We start from the raw sequence: 13,990 nt of genomic DNA, 5'->3' as shown, positions 1-13,990 counted from the left end.
CAACAGGCAGACTTGGAACAATGCACGCTTTGAGTATGTCAGGGACCTGTACGTCCCACTCAGCCAGGAATCAGGTTCTGGTTACAGCATCAGGCACTAATTACTTAAGAATGACAAATATTTACCTCCTCAGAAACTCTCCCAGGAAGGAATTGGCTAAAGAGAACACAAAATCCATCAGAAGGAGACGGTAGATGTCCTGGCCAATCAGAGTTTCCCAACACTGGAAGGCAAACAAGAGTCCAGATGTGGAAAGGGGCTGTGGCCTCAACTCAATTCTCCTCTGTTCCTGGCTCTATGTACCCATTTGGACATAGCTAATGGTTGGGTTTGACCAAGTCCTTGTGTACTCAAAAAAGTAGATTCCCTCTGAAAAAATGCAGCTGAGTTTGTTTTCAAGGGTGTTGTTCTCTTTTGGGTTTCCTTCTCCCCCCGATTAAAGCTTGCCTTCCACACATACCCAAACTTTCCCAGTTTGTGATCTCTCCCCATAAAGCTTTTCATCCATGCCCTATCCCCTCTGGATCCCATTTCTCAGCCAAGGGTAATCAGTTTCTTCAAGAGAGCAGGAAGTGCCAATGGCTAAGAACGCCTTCACTCTTTTTGCTTATTGACCTTAAAAAAAATCAATTAATGTCTGCTTGATTAAGAAAGTGGCCAAGAGGTTTAGTAGGCTAGTGTAAACTGGAAGCTCAAATTAGTCAGTTTATGAAAGTAGTGGCTAGGAACTTTTGCAGGAAGTCAGTGCTATCAGCTGATAGACTGGGAGCTTTTAGATTTGGCTGGAGGAGAGGAAACTTTTGGGTACACGGCCCAAGGATGGATGAATGATGGATAAGTAAATGGATAGATGGATATATAGATGGATGGATGAATGGATGGATGAATAGATGGCTGGATGAACACATGAATTGATAGATGGATGCATGAATGAATGAATACATGGATGAATAAATGGATGGATGGTTAGATAAATGGATGGATTAATACATGAATGAATAGATAAATATATATATGGATTAATGGATGGATGGATCCATACATGGATGGATAAATGGTAAGTGGATGGATGTATGAATGGATGGATAGATGGATACATGGATGGACAGATGAATACATGGATGGATGAATAGATGCATGGATGGATAAATGAATGATAGAGGGATGATGGATGGCTGCATGAATGGATAAATGCATGGAAGAAGAATATGGTATCTGCTGTAACCATACTAACTTGCAGGGCTGATTTTGATTCTCTTCGACAGTCAGGGAGAGAAGTTGAGGGTGCCATGTTCATGTAAGATGGTTTGAGTCTAGACACAGCAGAGCTATTTTAGGACCCAGGAATAATGGGTGACAGAGAAATAGAGAGAGGCTCCTGATTCCCTGACTCTACTTCCAACCCCAGGGCATCCTGGGTATCTGAGGGCTCATGATGACCATCAGCTAAGGATTACTGTGTAATGTGAAGGCACATTATCATGGGGGATGCAGTAGCAGGGGCAGAGGCATCCCAATGAGAAGGCCAGGGAAGTTGGCTTGTTCCTAAATCCACATGGAACACTACCCTCAGGCACCCATTCTCTGAGGTTAGTGAAGACTAGAAACTGTATAGTCAAGTGAAGGAGGGCCAGGAACAGTCAGCATTAGGACATAATTGTTACTGCCAGCATTTATGAGTTTACAGATTGGTAAAGTCCAGGGTATCTAGATTACAGGGAAAATAGAACATCAAGGATCAAAAAGGATTTTGTCCAACCCCAAGGCTGTTAGGACAGACTAGCGCTAAAATTACTAGCGTCCACTGCATATGCTGGGCACTGAACTTATACTACACATGATATTGTTTAATCCCAATTTTACAGATGAGAAAACTGAAGATCAAAGAGATTAAGTGACTCAGCAGATGACACAGCACAGCTGGCCTTCGAATCTTGTCCTCCTGACTCTAGAACCTGAGTTTTTTTGTTGAGACCCATTTTGCCTTACATTGCTTTCCAGATTAGCTTTCATTCTCTTTCCACAAGGGATTAATACCAACTATGGAGTGTGATGACTCTTGAGAAACCCATGTCCTCCCTGTTGGTCAAATGCTAAGAAACCAAACTTAAGGCAGAGAAGCTTAGAATCTCACCTCTTCACCAGACAGGGCCACGTTGTTGAGCCAATAGTGACAAAGAATGCCAATGATTGATATTTTCAAAAAGATGTTTCTAAACAGAAGAGACAACATGTATGATTACTTTCAATGGCAGTCTTTCACGCTGTCTGCCAATAGTTCCTTTGGGGCACATGGTAAGATCGAAATTCCTGGTCCCTGTGGTTGGAGGGGGTTCTGGTGAATGAATTGTGAGCAGAAGGAACCTGTGTCACTTCTAAACTAGAGCACGTATTGCCCCTGTGAGACCCTCCGGAACTCCCCACTTTCCTTTTGGAAAGGTGATCAACGATATCCAAGATGGTTGCTGCTCTCTGAGCCTGGATCCCTCAGTGACTAACATAAGAAGGTCCCTCCTGCCAATGCACACTGTGTACATAAGAAATAAACCTTTGTGTTCTAAGCCACTGAGATTTGGGGGGTTGTTACTGAAGTATAACCTGATTTATTCTGACTGATACATTCTCTTTTGTTGCATCTCCAAATGATCTGATTTCACTTCCCATTATAATAATAGTAAATGTAGATAATGTTTATCGGATGCTGGCGCAGCATACACTGCCAAGCTCCTTATTGAATCATCCTCCTCAGTCTTGACAACTCCATCATCTAGTAGATAGTATTTTATGCCCATCATACTCAATATGCAAGGTTGTGGGGTGCAGTGAGACCGAATATTTCCCCTTTTACATGTACTTTAAAAAGTGGCAACATAGATCAGTGGGTGGGATGTGGGGAATAATGAGGGCATAGGAATATGTTCAGAGTTTTCTTTCCCCTTCCCTCCCTCCCTCCCTCCCTTCCTTCCTTCCTTCGTTCCTCCTTCCCTCCCTCACTCCTTCCCTCTCTTTTTCTTTCTCTCTCTCTTTCTTTCTTTCTTTCTTTCTTCCTTCTTTCTTTCTATTTCTTTCTTTCCTTTTCTTTCTTTCTTTCCTCCCTCCTTCCCTCCTTTCTTTCTCTCTCTTTCTTTCTCTCTCTCTCTCTCTTTTTGAGACAGGGTCTCACTCTGTTACCCAAACTGGAGTGCAGTGGCGTAGTCATGGCTCACTGCAGCTTTGACTTCCCAGGCTCAAGCACTTCTCCCACCTCAGCCACCTGAGTAGCTGGGACTACAGGTGCAATCAACCATGCCTGACTAATTTTTAAACTTTTTGTAGAGATGGAGTCTCACCATGTTGCCCAAGCTGGTCTTGAACTCCTGGGCTCAAGCAATCCTCCCACCTTGGCCACCCAAAGTGCTAGGATTACAGGCATGAGCCACTGCACCTGTCTGGAATTTTCATAATATGAATTGGATATAATCGACTGATTGATCGATTTGCTCATTCATTCACCAACCATTCTTGAACACCTATGATATCCCAGGCACTGTGAACAAAGCAAAGATTTCCCCATAAACTGTGGGGGAGGAAGATAATAAATACAAATATGTCAGGAAGTGGTAAGAAAATTATACTGCAGAGAGTGAGCCGAGATCGTGCCACCACACTCCAGCCTGGGCGACAGAGTGAGAATCCATCTCAAAAAAAAAAGAAAAAAAAAAAAAGAAAGAAAGAGAAAATTATACTGCAGAGGAGAAAAGGTGGTAGGGAGCTGTTCTTTTTAATGGGATGTGTAAGGAAGAGTGCAACATGATGGTGATGTTTGAAGAATGCAAAATGTTTTCAGGAAGCAAGCCATGTGCTCATGTGTGGGAAGAACATTCCAGGCCCATGCAAAGGTCCAGAGGTGGGAATATGGTTTGGCATGTTTGTGAACACTTAGGAGGCCTGTGATGGGGACAGGCAGTGAGCAAGGACAGGGGGAGAAAATGAAGCTGGAGCGCTGGCTGGGAGCCAGATCTCACAGAACATGGTAAGGCAAGGGCTATGGAACTGATCAGCAAAGAAACTCAGTCTGCATTGTACAGACCTATACTTTTTTTTTTTTTTTTTGAGACGGAGTCTCCCTCTGTCACCCAGGCTGGAGTGCAGTGGCACGATCTTGGTTCACTGCAACCTCCGCCTCCCAGGTTCAAGCAATTCTCCCGCCTCAGCCTCCCGAGTAGCTGGGATTACAGACGTGCGTCAGCACGCCTAGCTCATTTTTGTATTTTTATTAGAGACGGGGTTTCTCTATGTTGGCCATGTTGGCCAGGCTGGTTTCAAACTCCTGACCTCAGGTGATCCACCTGCCTTGGCCTCCCAAATCTCTGGGATTACAGGCATGAGCCACCGCACCTGGCCTACAGATCTATACTTATAAACCCCACCATAACCAGGAAGAAGTCAGGGAAGAAACTAGAAGGACAAAATTTGGGTAGTTCCAGACTTTGTGTATCAAAACTCCAGGATCACTTCTAGCACATATGGTACCTTTGTGGGAATCACAAAAAGGCACCCCGTGGAGGCCAGTGAGTTGCCCAAAGCACTCCTCCCACCTTTGTTTGGGTGGTGGAATTACAAAAATGCACCTCTTCCTCCCATCTGAGGCAGTGGGTACCAGGACTCACAGCTTGACTAAGGGGAACGCTGGATGATTTCAGTCCCCTCCTCAACCCAGGAGCCTTTGCGTGTGCACTGCCTGCCCATCTGTACATCCCATACTTGAGAACTACACCAATCCACCGCTGGTAGCAATCAGGAAAGCAATCAAGCCATGACTTTGAGCAAAAGCCCACACCACACAAACAGACTTCGCTCTTTTGTTGTCAAGACAGGGTCTTGCTCTGTTGCCCAGGCCGGAGTACAGTGGTGCAATCATAGGTAACCTCAGACTCCTGGGATCAAGTGATCCTCTCACCTCAGCCTCCTGAGTAGCTGGCACTAACAGGTACATGCCACTGCATCCAGCTGACTTTTTCTATAGCCAGCATCCAGCTATGTTGCCCAGGCTGTTCTCGAACTCCTGGTCTCAAGTGATCCTCCCCTCTCAGCCTCCCAAAGTGCCGAGATTACTGGCATGAGCCACTACGCCCAGCCACACTTTACTTTTGAAATTCCTTCTTTCTGGAGAACAAAACTTTGATACTAAAGCATAATGCTTTCTAGCTACCATCCCACTTCTCTCTGTGGAAATAGAGGCTGGTGTTGGGCGCGACAGATCACCTACCGGATCAGGAGAATGTAGACTTCGTGCCGTGGCATCTCGTACCTCTCCACGAGCCTGAACATGGAGTAGATGCACGGCACGGCCAGATTAATGCAGGACACAACGAAAGGCAGTAACAGCACCGCTCCAGGGTTACTGTGCGTCCTCAGGAACTGCAGGGGATCGGGGAGAGAATGAAGGGCTGACTTGTACACTGTACTCCTTTCTGCCTCACCCAAAAGTCTCCCATGATAGAAAACCTGAGAAGTAGCTCCTCTGGGGTTAACTATTTGGCTATTTATTTATTTTAATTTTTTTGAGATGGAGTCTCACTCTGTTGCCCAGGCTGGAGTGCAGTGGCGCGATCTCAGCTCACTGCTACTTCCACCTCCTCAGTTCAAGCGATTCTCCTGCCTCAGTCTCCAGACTAGCTGGGATTACAGGCATGTACCACCATACCCAGCTAATTTTTGTATTTTTAGTAGAGATGGGGTTTCCCCATGTTGGCCAGGCTGGTCTCGAACTCCCGACCTCAGGTGATCCATCCACCTCGGCCTCCCAAGATGTTGGGACTACAGGCATGAGCCACCGCACCTGGCTAGGTTAACTGTTTTAGTAACTGCTTTAGCTAGGTACCATTAATTTGCTTACCCCGTGCCAAGCAAACTGAGGCTCAGGGAGGGGAAGACACTCATCCAGGGTCACCTAGCAAGGAAGTGGCAGATTGGAGCCTAGGTGGGTCTCACTCAGGAGCCTGAGCTCCAACAGTCATTCTGTGGCTTTCCGTTTTTAACCAAGATGCCCAGGGCAATGAGGACGTGCTCCTGCCTGTTGACCATAAGCTGAGTCTCCTGAAGCTACAGCCCAAGGGGATCAATCACCGTGGAATTTCTCCTTGCCTCTCCTGCGTGGCCTTGTTCATTTTCACCAGGCTTCACCTGTCTCTGAGTTCCAAATTAGGGGGGTTGGGGTGCTTCTGCTAGCCCGTGCTGCACATTTTTCTTTCTTTGGAGATGGAATCTCGCTCTGTTGCCCAGGCTGGAGTGCAGTGGCATGATCTCAGCTCACTGCAACCTCTGCCTCCCAGGTTCAAGTGATTCTCCTGCCTCAGCCTCCCAAGTAGCTGGGATTACAGGGGTGCACCACCACACCTGGCTAATTTTTGTATTTTTAGTAGAGATGGGGTTTCACTATGTTGGCCAGGATGGTCTCGAACTCCTGATCTCAAATGATCGGCCCACCTCGGCCTCCCAAAGTGCTGGGATTACAGGTGTGAGCCACTGTGCCCAGCCCCGTGCTGCACTTTTGTGTGAGGCTGAGAGAAGCACTGGGCCTCCAGGACGAGGTAGCACTCTGGCATTTGGCTGGGAGTGGAGCCGGGGCTGCACCTCTGCCAGGCATCCTTTGTGACCCTTGGAGTTACCTGATATGTCACATTCCCACATCCTCCCTGCCTGGCCTCATCCTACCTCCGTCTACCTCTGGATGGTTCAAAAGCACCACTTGCATTTTTGGTGGTATCTTTGGAGCCAGGGTAACCTGGGTTCCAGTATGGCTCCCTCCCCACACGGAAGCTGCAAGGTCTAGGGCCAGATCCTTAGCTTCTCTGAGCCCCTCTTCTCCATCTGTACAATGGAGAAATGATCACATAACCCATAGAGAGGTTGCAAGAATTAAATGAGATTAAACAAGGCAAGGTCTGGCCCCAGGGCTGTGAAACGACACAGCTGAGCTACCATTCATGTGAAATTGTAGTCACCAATGAATGACCACCACCGTAGCCAGGACTACAGGTGCATGCCACCATGCTGGGCTAATTTTTAAAATTTTTATAGAGATGGAGTCTCCATGTTGCCCAGGCTGGTCTCCAACTCCTGGGTTCAGGTGATCCTCCTGCCTCAGCCTCTCAGAGTGTTGGGATTACAGGTGCAAGCCACTGTGCCTCACCCCTGCATTTTTAACAAGTTCTCTGCTGGTGCTGATGCTGCGGGCCATAGATCCTGGGTTGAACCGTGGGCTGCACACCACCGTTCCCCTCCAGCACCTCATCCCTATACCTGGTTCTCTCTGCCCTGGACCCTGGTGTTGGTTACCTCTAAGTTGTACTCAGCCAGGTAATAAACAGCTACACAGCAGGCTATGGCCACCCCTGTAGAGACAACCCAGGCCATCACGTAGGCAGAGAAGCGGGTCAGCTGCTGATTGAACGTCAACTTGGCATTCTCCTGACGGAGCTCTGACAGGTTCTCCTAGAAACATAAGAAAGTCAAGTTTATGGCTGGGCATGGTGGCTCATGCCTGTAATCCCAGCACTTTGGGAGGCCGAGGCGGGTGGATCACTTAAGATCAGGAGTTTGAGCCCAGCCTGGTCAACATGGTGAAACCCTGCCTCTACTAAAAATACAAAAATCAGCCAGGCGTGGTGGTGCATGCCTGTAATCCCAGCTACTCAGGAGGCTGAGGCAGGAGAATCACTTGAACCTGGGAGGTGGAGGTTGTAGTGAGCAGAGATCGCACCACTGCACTCCAGCCTGGGCGACAGAGTGAGACTCTGTCTCAAACAAACAAATAAATAAACAAATAAATAAATAAAAATAAATGAAAGTCAAGTTTATCTAGAGATCCCTCTCCACTGCTAGCAAAGATCCCCAGGCAATGCTTGCCACACCCAGAGACATAAATCCAGCCCAAATCCATAGGTGAGACAGAGACGGAACATTTATGATGAACAGGGATTATGGGAGACCCACGGAGGACTCTGAAATGGGCCAAATCTCCAAACACTGCTTCCATCTTACAGAAACAGTTGGGATTCACAGATAGGGACCATGTTCTTCAGAAAAGCACACTGAGGTCACAAAATTCTTTCTTGAAGAATAAGGTTGGGTATCTACAGTAGCCCTCTTGTCGAAGCCCCTTTATCTGGCTGGGTTTGGTGGCTCACACCTGAATTCCCAGCATGTTAGGAGGCCGAGGTGGGAGGATCACTTGAGCCCAGGGTTTAAGACCAGCCTGGGCAACATAGTGAGACTCTCTACCTGAAAAAAATTTAAAAATTAGTTGGGCACGGTGGTATGCACCCGTAGTCCCAGCTACTCAGGAGGCTGAGGTGGGAGGCTAACTGCAGCCCAGGAGGTCGACACTACAGTGAGTTATGATTGCACCACTGCACTCCAGCTTGGGTGGCAGAGCAAGACCTTGTCTCAAAAACAATAATAAAAATTTAAAGCCCCTTTATTTGTAAAATCAGCTTGCTCTTTTTTTTTTTTTTTTTGTGGAGACGGACTTTTCGCTCTTGTTGCCCAGGCTGGAGTGCAGTGGCGCGATCTTGGTTCACTGCAACCTCCACCTTCCGGGTTTAAGTGATTCTCCAGCCTCAGCCTCTTGAGTAGCTGGGATTACAGGTGCCCGCCACCACACCTGGCTAACTTTTTGTCCTTTTTTTAAGTAGAGATGGGGTTTCATCATGTTAGCCAAGCTGGTCTTGAACTCCTGACCTCGTGATCTGCCTGCCTCATCCTCCGAAAGTGCTGGGATTTGAGGTGTAAGCCACCATGCTCAGCTGCTTTTTCTTTTTAATAAGTTTGTGTCTATAGACCAGCGTTTCTCGACCTCTATACTATTGACATGGTGGGCTGCATAATTCTCTGTTGCGGGAGCTGTTCTACGCATTGTAGGATGTTTAGCAGCATCACTGGCCTCTACCCACTAGATATCAAGAGCACCCTCTTCCCAATTGTAACAATCAAAAAAGTCTCTAGATGTTGTCAAATGTCCCACTGAGGGGCAAGATTTCTCTGGGTCGAAAATCATTGCCCTGGCTGGTTCACGCCTGTAATCCCAGTACTTTGGGAGGCCAAGGCGGGTGGATCACTTGAGGCTAGGAGTTCGAGACCAGCCTGGCCAATATAGTGCAACCTCATCTCTACTTTAAAAAATCCAAAAATTAGCCAGGTGTGGTGGCAGATGCCTGTAATCCCAGCTACTTGGGAGGCTGATGTAGAAGAATTGCCTGAAACCGGGAGGCAGAGGTTGCAGTGAGCCAAGATCACGCCACTGCACTCCAGCCTGGGCAGCAGAGTAAGATTCCGATAAAAAAGAAAAGAAACAAAGAAAGAAAAACAGCCAGGCATGGTGGCTTGTGCTTGTAATCCCAGCACTTTGGGAGGCCGAGGCAAGTGGATCACGAGGTCAAGAGATCGAGACCATCCTGGCTAACACGGCGAAACCCCCTCTCTATTAAAAATGCAAAAAAAAAAAAATTAGCCAGGCGTGGTGGTGGGCTCCTGTAGTCCCAGCTACTTGGGAGGCTGAGGCAGGAGAATGGTGTGAACCCGGGAGGCAGAGCTTGCAGTGAGCCAAGATTGCACCACTGCACTCCAACCTGGGCAACAGAGCAAGACTCCGTCTCAAACACACACACACACACACACACACACACACACACACACACACAAACCAAACAACAACAACAAAAAAAACATTGCCTGAGAGTAAATTTTTTCTTTCTTTTTTTTTTAATTTATAGAGACAAATTCTCACTGTGTTGACCGTTAGTCTTGAACTCCTGAGCTAAAGCGATCCACTTGCTTTGGCCTCCCAGAGGGCTGGGATTACAGGCGTGAGCCACCTAGAGAAAAGCGCCTGGCCTAGAGTAAAGTTTAAACCTGGAACTGTGGGGTCAAGAAACAGGTACATTAACCAGGTGCAGTGGCTCACACCTGTAATCCCAGCACTTTGGGAAGCCAGGATAGGAGGATCACCTCCTGAGCCCAGGAGTTCGGGACCTGGAGAACATAAGGAGATCTTGTCTTTACAAAAAATAAAAGTTAAAAAATTAGCCAGGCATGATGGCTCATGCCTGTAATCCCAGCTACTCGAGGGGCTGAGAAGGGAGGATCACTTGAACCCAGGAGTTTGAGGCTTACAGTGAACTGTGATCGAGCCATTGCACTCTAGTCTGGGCAAAGTACATTTAACAGTGATATAAATTGCTAAACTGGCCTCCAATAAGATTGTATGAATTACAAAGCCAACATGTCATGGGAAAACGTCCATTTCTCTACACTTTACCCAGCTCTAGGCACTATGAATATTTTAATTTTTTTTTTTTTTTTGCCAGTCTCATGGGCAATAAAACAATACTTCATTATTACTTTAAGAAAAGTTACATGTATATTGGAGAAGGGAAGGAGACCAGCCGACAGCAAATGAGTAAAGTGAGCTCGCCTTACCCTTATCTCGGTGCTAAGATTCTTCTGTTTTAGCTTCACAGCTTTTTCATGAGTGACAGTGAAGTCCCAGCAAAAGATCAGCTTAGTGATCCCTCCGGAGTAAATGTGGGGGTTAATGAAGTTGTCCCGGAAGTACTTGGCCATGCTAGAGAAGGCAGAAACCAGAATACCTGAAGGTTATTACGGCAGTCATTGGGAGTGCAGGGCTTCAACAAAGGGCAGCCCTATTATTAATGGTGAAAGGCAACGTGAAGACTTAGCCCCAAGCTGTTGGCCTGGAGCGGTGTGGTCACAACACAGTGGTTAAACAAGCACTGGCTTGGGGGCCTGGCTTGCAACTCTGGCAACTGAGTTGCCAACTGAGGGATTATTGTCTTGTGAATGGTTCTGATTCTGAGCCTCAGTTTCCACATCTGTAGAGAGGGAATAACGATAGTACTCACCTTACAGAATTTTTTTTTTTTTTTTTTTTTTAGACAGAGTTTCACTCTTGTCTCCCAGGCTAGAGTCCAGTGGCGTGATCTCCACTCACCGCAACCTGCACCTCCAAGGTTCAAGCGACTCTCCTGCCTCAGTCTCCCAAGTAAGTGGGATTACAGGCATCCATCACCATGCCCAGCTAATTTTTGTATTTTCAGTAGAGGCAGGGTTTCACCATGTTGGCCAGGCTGGTCTTGAACTGCTGACCTCAAGTAATCCACCCAGTTCCCTGTTGCTGCTATAACAAATGACCACCGACTTAGTGGCTAAAAACAACACAAATTTGTTCTTTTTACCCTTCCAGAGATCAGAAGTCAGAAAATTATTTTTCCTTGTTTTTATGTTTGTTTATTTGTTTAGAGACGAGGTCTTGCTATGTGGCCCAGGCTGGAGTGCAGTGGTGTAGTCATAGCTTACTGCAGCCTCCACCTCCCAAGCTCAAGCCATCCTCCCGCCACAGCCTCCAAAGTAGCTGGAACTAACAGGCACATGCCACCATGCCCAGCTAATCAGAAAATGGGTCTCACAGGGCTAAAATGAAGGTGTTGGCAGGGCTATGTTCCTTCCAAAAACTCTAAGGGAGAATCCATTTCCTCGTCTTTTCCAGCTTCTAGAGGGTGCCCCCTTTCCTTGGCTTGTGGCCATCTCCTCCATCTTCAAAGCCAGCAGGGTAGCATCTTCTCATCTCCCCGCTTCTCTCTGACCTCCTGCCTCCCTCTTATAAAGACCCTTGTGATTCCATTGGGCCCACCCAGATAATCCAGGATAATCTCCCCACTTAAAAATCCTCAATCACATCTGCAAAGTACCTTTTGTTATGTGAAGTTACATATTCACCAGTTCTGGGGATTAGGCTGTAGACATCTCTGGGGATGGGGGGAGATTATTCAGCCTTCCAAAGAGTCCATGCAGTGCTTACAGCAGCAAGCAGTTGCTGAAGGCACTGTTATTGACACGGGATATCTCAGGCCCAGGAAGCCCTGAGCACACACACAAAAATGCTGCATAAGACAGACGGATGCTGCTGTTCTGAAATTTGCCACCACTCAGTAACAGCAACTTAAGAATCACTTCTGGCCAGGTGTGGTGGCTCACACCTGTAATCCCAGCACTTTGGGAGGCCCAGGCGGGGGGATCACCTGAGATCAGGAGTTCAAGACCAGCCTGGCCAACATGGCAAAACCCCATCTCTACTAAAAATAGAAAAATTAGCTGGACATGATGGCACAAGCCTGTGATCCCAGCTACTCAGAAGGCTGAGACAGGAGAATCACTTGAACCCGGGAGACGGAGGTTGCAATGAGCCAAGATCGCACCACTACACTCCAGCCTGGATGACAGAGCAACACTCTGTCTCAAAATAATAATAATAATAACAATGATAATATCATTTCCTACATTGACAGAACAAAACAAAATCTCATTTTAGTTTGAATTAGCATGCTGGCAGTCAGGTTGCTATGGGCTGAACTATGTACTTCCCAAAATTCATATGTTGAAGTCCTAACGCCCCAGTACCTTAGAATGTGACTGTATTTGGAGGTAGGTCTTTAAAGTGGTAATTAAAGGCCAGGTGCAGTGGTTCATCCCTGTAATCCCAGCACTTTGGGAGGCCAAGGCAGGCGGATCACTTGAGGTCAGGAGTTTGAGACCAGTCTGGCCAACATGGTGAAACCCCGTTTCTAATAAAATTACAAAAATTAGTTGGGCATTGTGGCACATACCTGTAGTCCCAACTACTAGGGAGGCTGAGGCAGGAGAATCCCTTGAACCCAGGGAGGCAGAGGTTGCAGTGAGCTGAGATCACACCACCGCACTCCAGCCTGGGCAACAGAGCAAGACTTCATCACAAAATTAATTAATTAATTAATTAATTAAAGTGGTAACTACATTTTTAAAAAATGGGGTCATTAAATTGGGTCCTAATTCAATAGAAATGGCATCTTCATAAAAAAGGGAGATTAAGACACAGAGGGACAACCACGTGAAGACACAGGCAGGAGACAGTGGTCATCTACAAGCCAAGGAGAAAGGCCTCAGAGGGAACCAACCCTGCTGACATCTTGATTTTGATCTTGGACTTCAGGCCTCCAGAACCACGAGAAAATAAATTTCTGTTGTTTAAACCAACGGTCTGTTGTACTTTGCTAGGCAGCCCTAGCAAACTAATACAGAGATTGCATGTTGTTTTTCTTTCTTTCTCTCTCTATTTTTTTTTTTGAAACAGGATCTCTAGTTGCTCAGGCTGGAGTGTAGTGGAATGATCTCAGCTCACTGCAGCCTCGACCTAATGGGCTCAGGTGATTCTCCCACCCCAGCCTCCCAAGTGGCTGGGACTACAGGCGGGCGCCACCAAGCCAGGCTAACTTTTTGTATTTTTAGTAGAGATGGGGTTTTGGCATGTTGCCCAGGCCAGTCTCGAACTCCTGGACTCAAATGATCAGCCTGAATTGGACTCCCAGAGTGCTAAGATTATAGGTGCGAGCACCACACCCAGGCTTTCGTATGTGTATTTTCTATTTGTACCTCCTGTCTGATAGTTATCTATCATGTTCTTCTCTTCATATCATTGCTGGGTAATTGCACCCTTATTATCAAGCTGACCAATTTCTTTAAAGGCACAGAAAAACCTCTCTTCCTCTGCCCAACCTCCTATTTTATATTGCAGGACAAGGAATAATCGGACAGCAATAGAAAGTCAAAATTGCAGGCTGGGCGCGGTGGCTCACACCTGTAATCCCAGCACTATGGGAGGCCAAGGCGGGTGGATCACCTGAGGTCAGGAGTTTGAGATCAGCATGCCAACATGGTCAAACCCCATCTCTATTAAAAATACAAAAATTAGGAGGGGCGTGGTGGCAGGCACCTGTAATCCCAACTACTGGGGAGGCTGAGGAAGGAGAAGCACTTAAACCTGGGAGGCGGAGGTTGCAGTGAGCCAAGATTATGCCACTGAACTCCAGCATGGGTGACACAGCAAGACTCCATCTCAAAAAAAAAAAAAAAGAAGGAAAGAAGGAAGGAAGGAAGGAAGGAAGGAAGGAAGGAA

General features: G+C 46.9%; 1 protein-coding gene across 1 annotated transcript in view; it reads right to left on the bottom strand.

Moving 5' to 3' along the window:
• Positions 1 to 13,990, bottom strand: part of TMC5 (transmembrane channel like 5) — a 40,637-nt gene that overhangs the window by 17,561 nt on the left and 9,086 nt on the right. The window contains exons 5-9 of the mRNA XM_026455353.1: positions 10,462 to 10,606; positions 7,321 to 7,476; positions 5,249 to 5,400; positions 2,135 to 2,213; positions 126 to 223 (exon numbers count right to left, since the gene is read on the bottom strand). Of these exons, the coding sequence (XP_026311138.1) occupies positions 126 to 223; positions 2,135 to 2,213; positions 5,249 to 5,400; positions 7,321 to 7,476; positions 10,462 to 10,606 (630 nt within the window). The remainder of the gene's footprint in view (positions 1 to 125; positions 224 to 2,134; positions 2,214 to 5,248; positions 5,401 to 7,320; positions 7,477 to 10,461; positions 10,607 to 13,990) is intronic.

The sequence above is a fragment of the Piliocolobus tephrosceles genome, chromosome 17 (assembly GCF_002776525.5).
Source record: "Piliocolobus tephrosceles isolate RC106 chromosome 17, ASM277652v3, whole genome shotgun sequence".
NCBI classification, from domain to species: Eukaryota; Metazoa; Chordata; class Mammalia; order Primates; family Cercopithecidae; genus Piliocolobus; species Piliocolobus tephrosceles.
The sequence above is the reverse complement of the archived record's forward strand: the minus strand, read 5'-3'. Positions and strand labels throughout refer to the sequence as shown.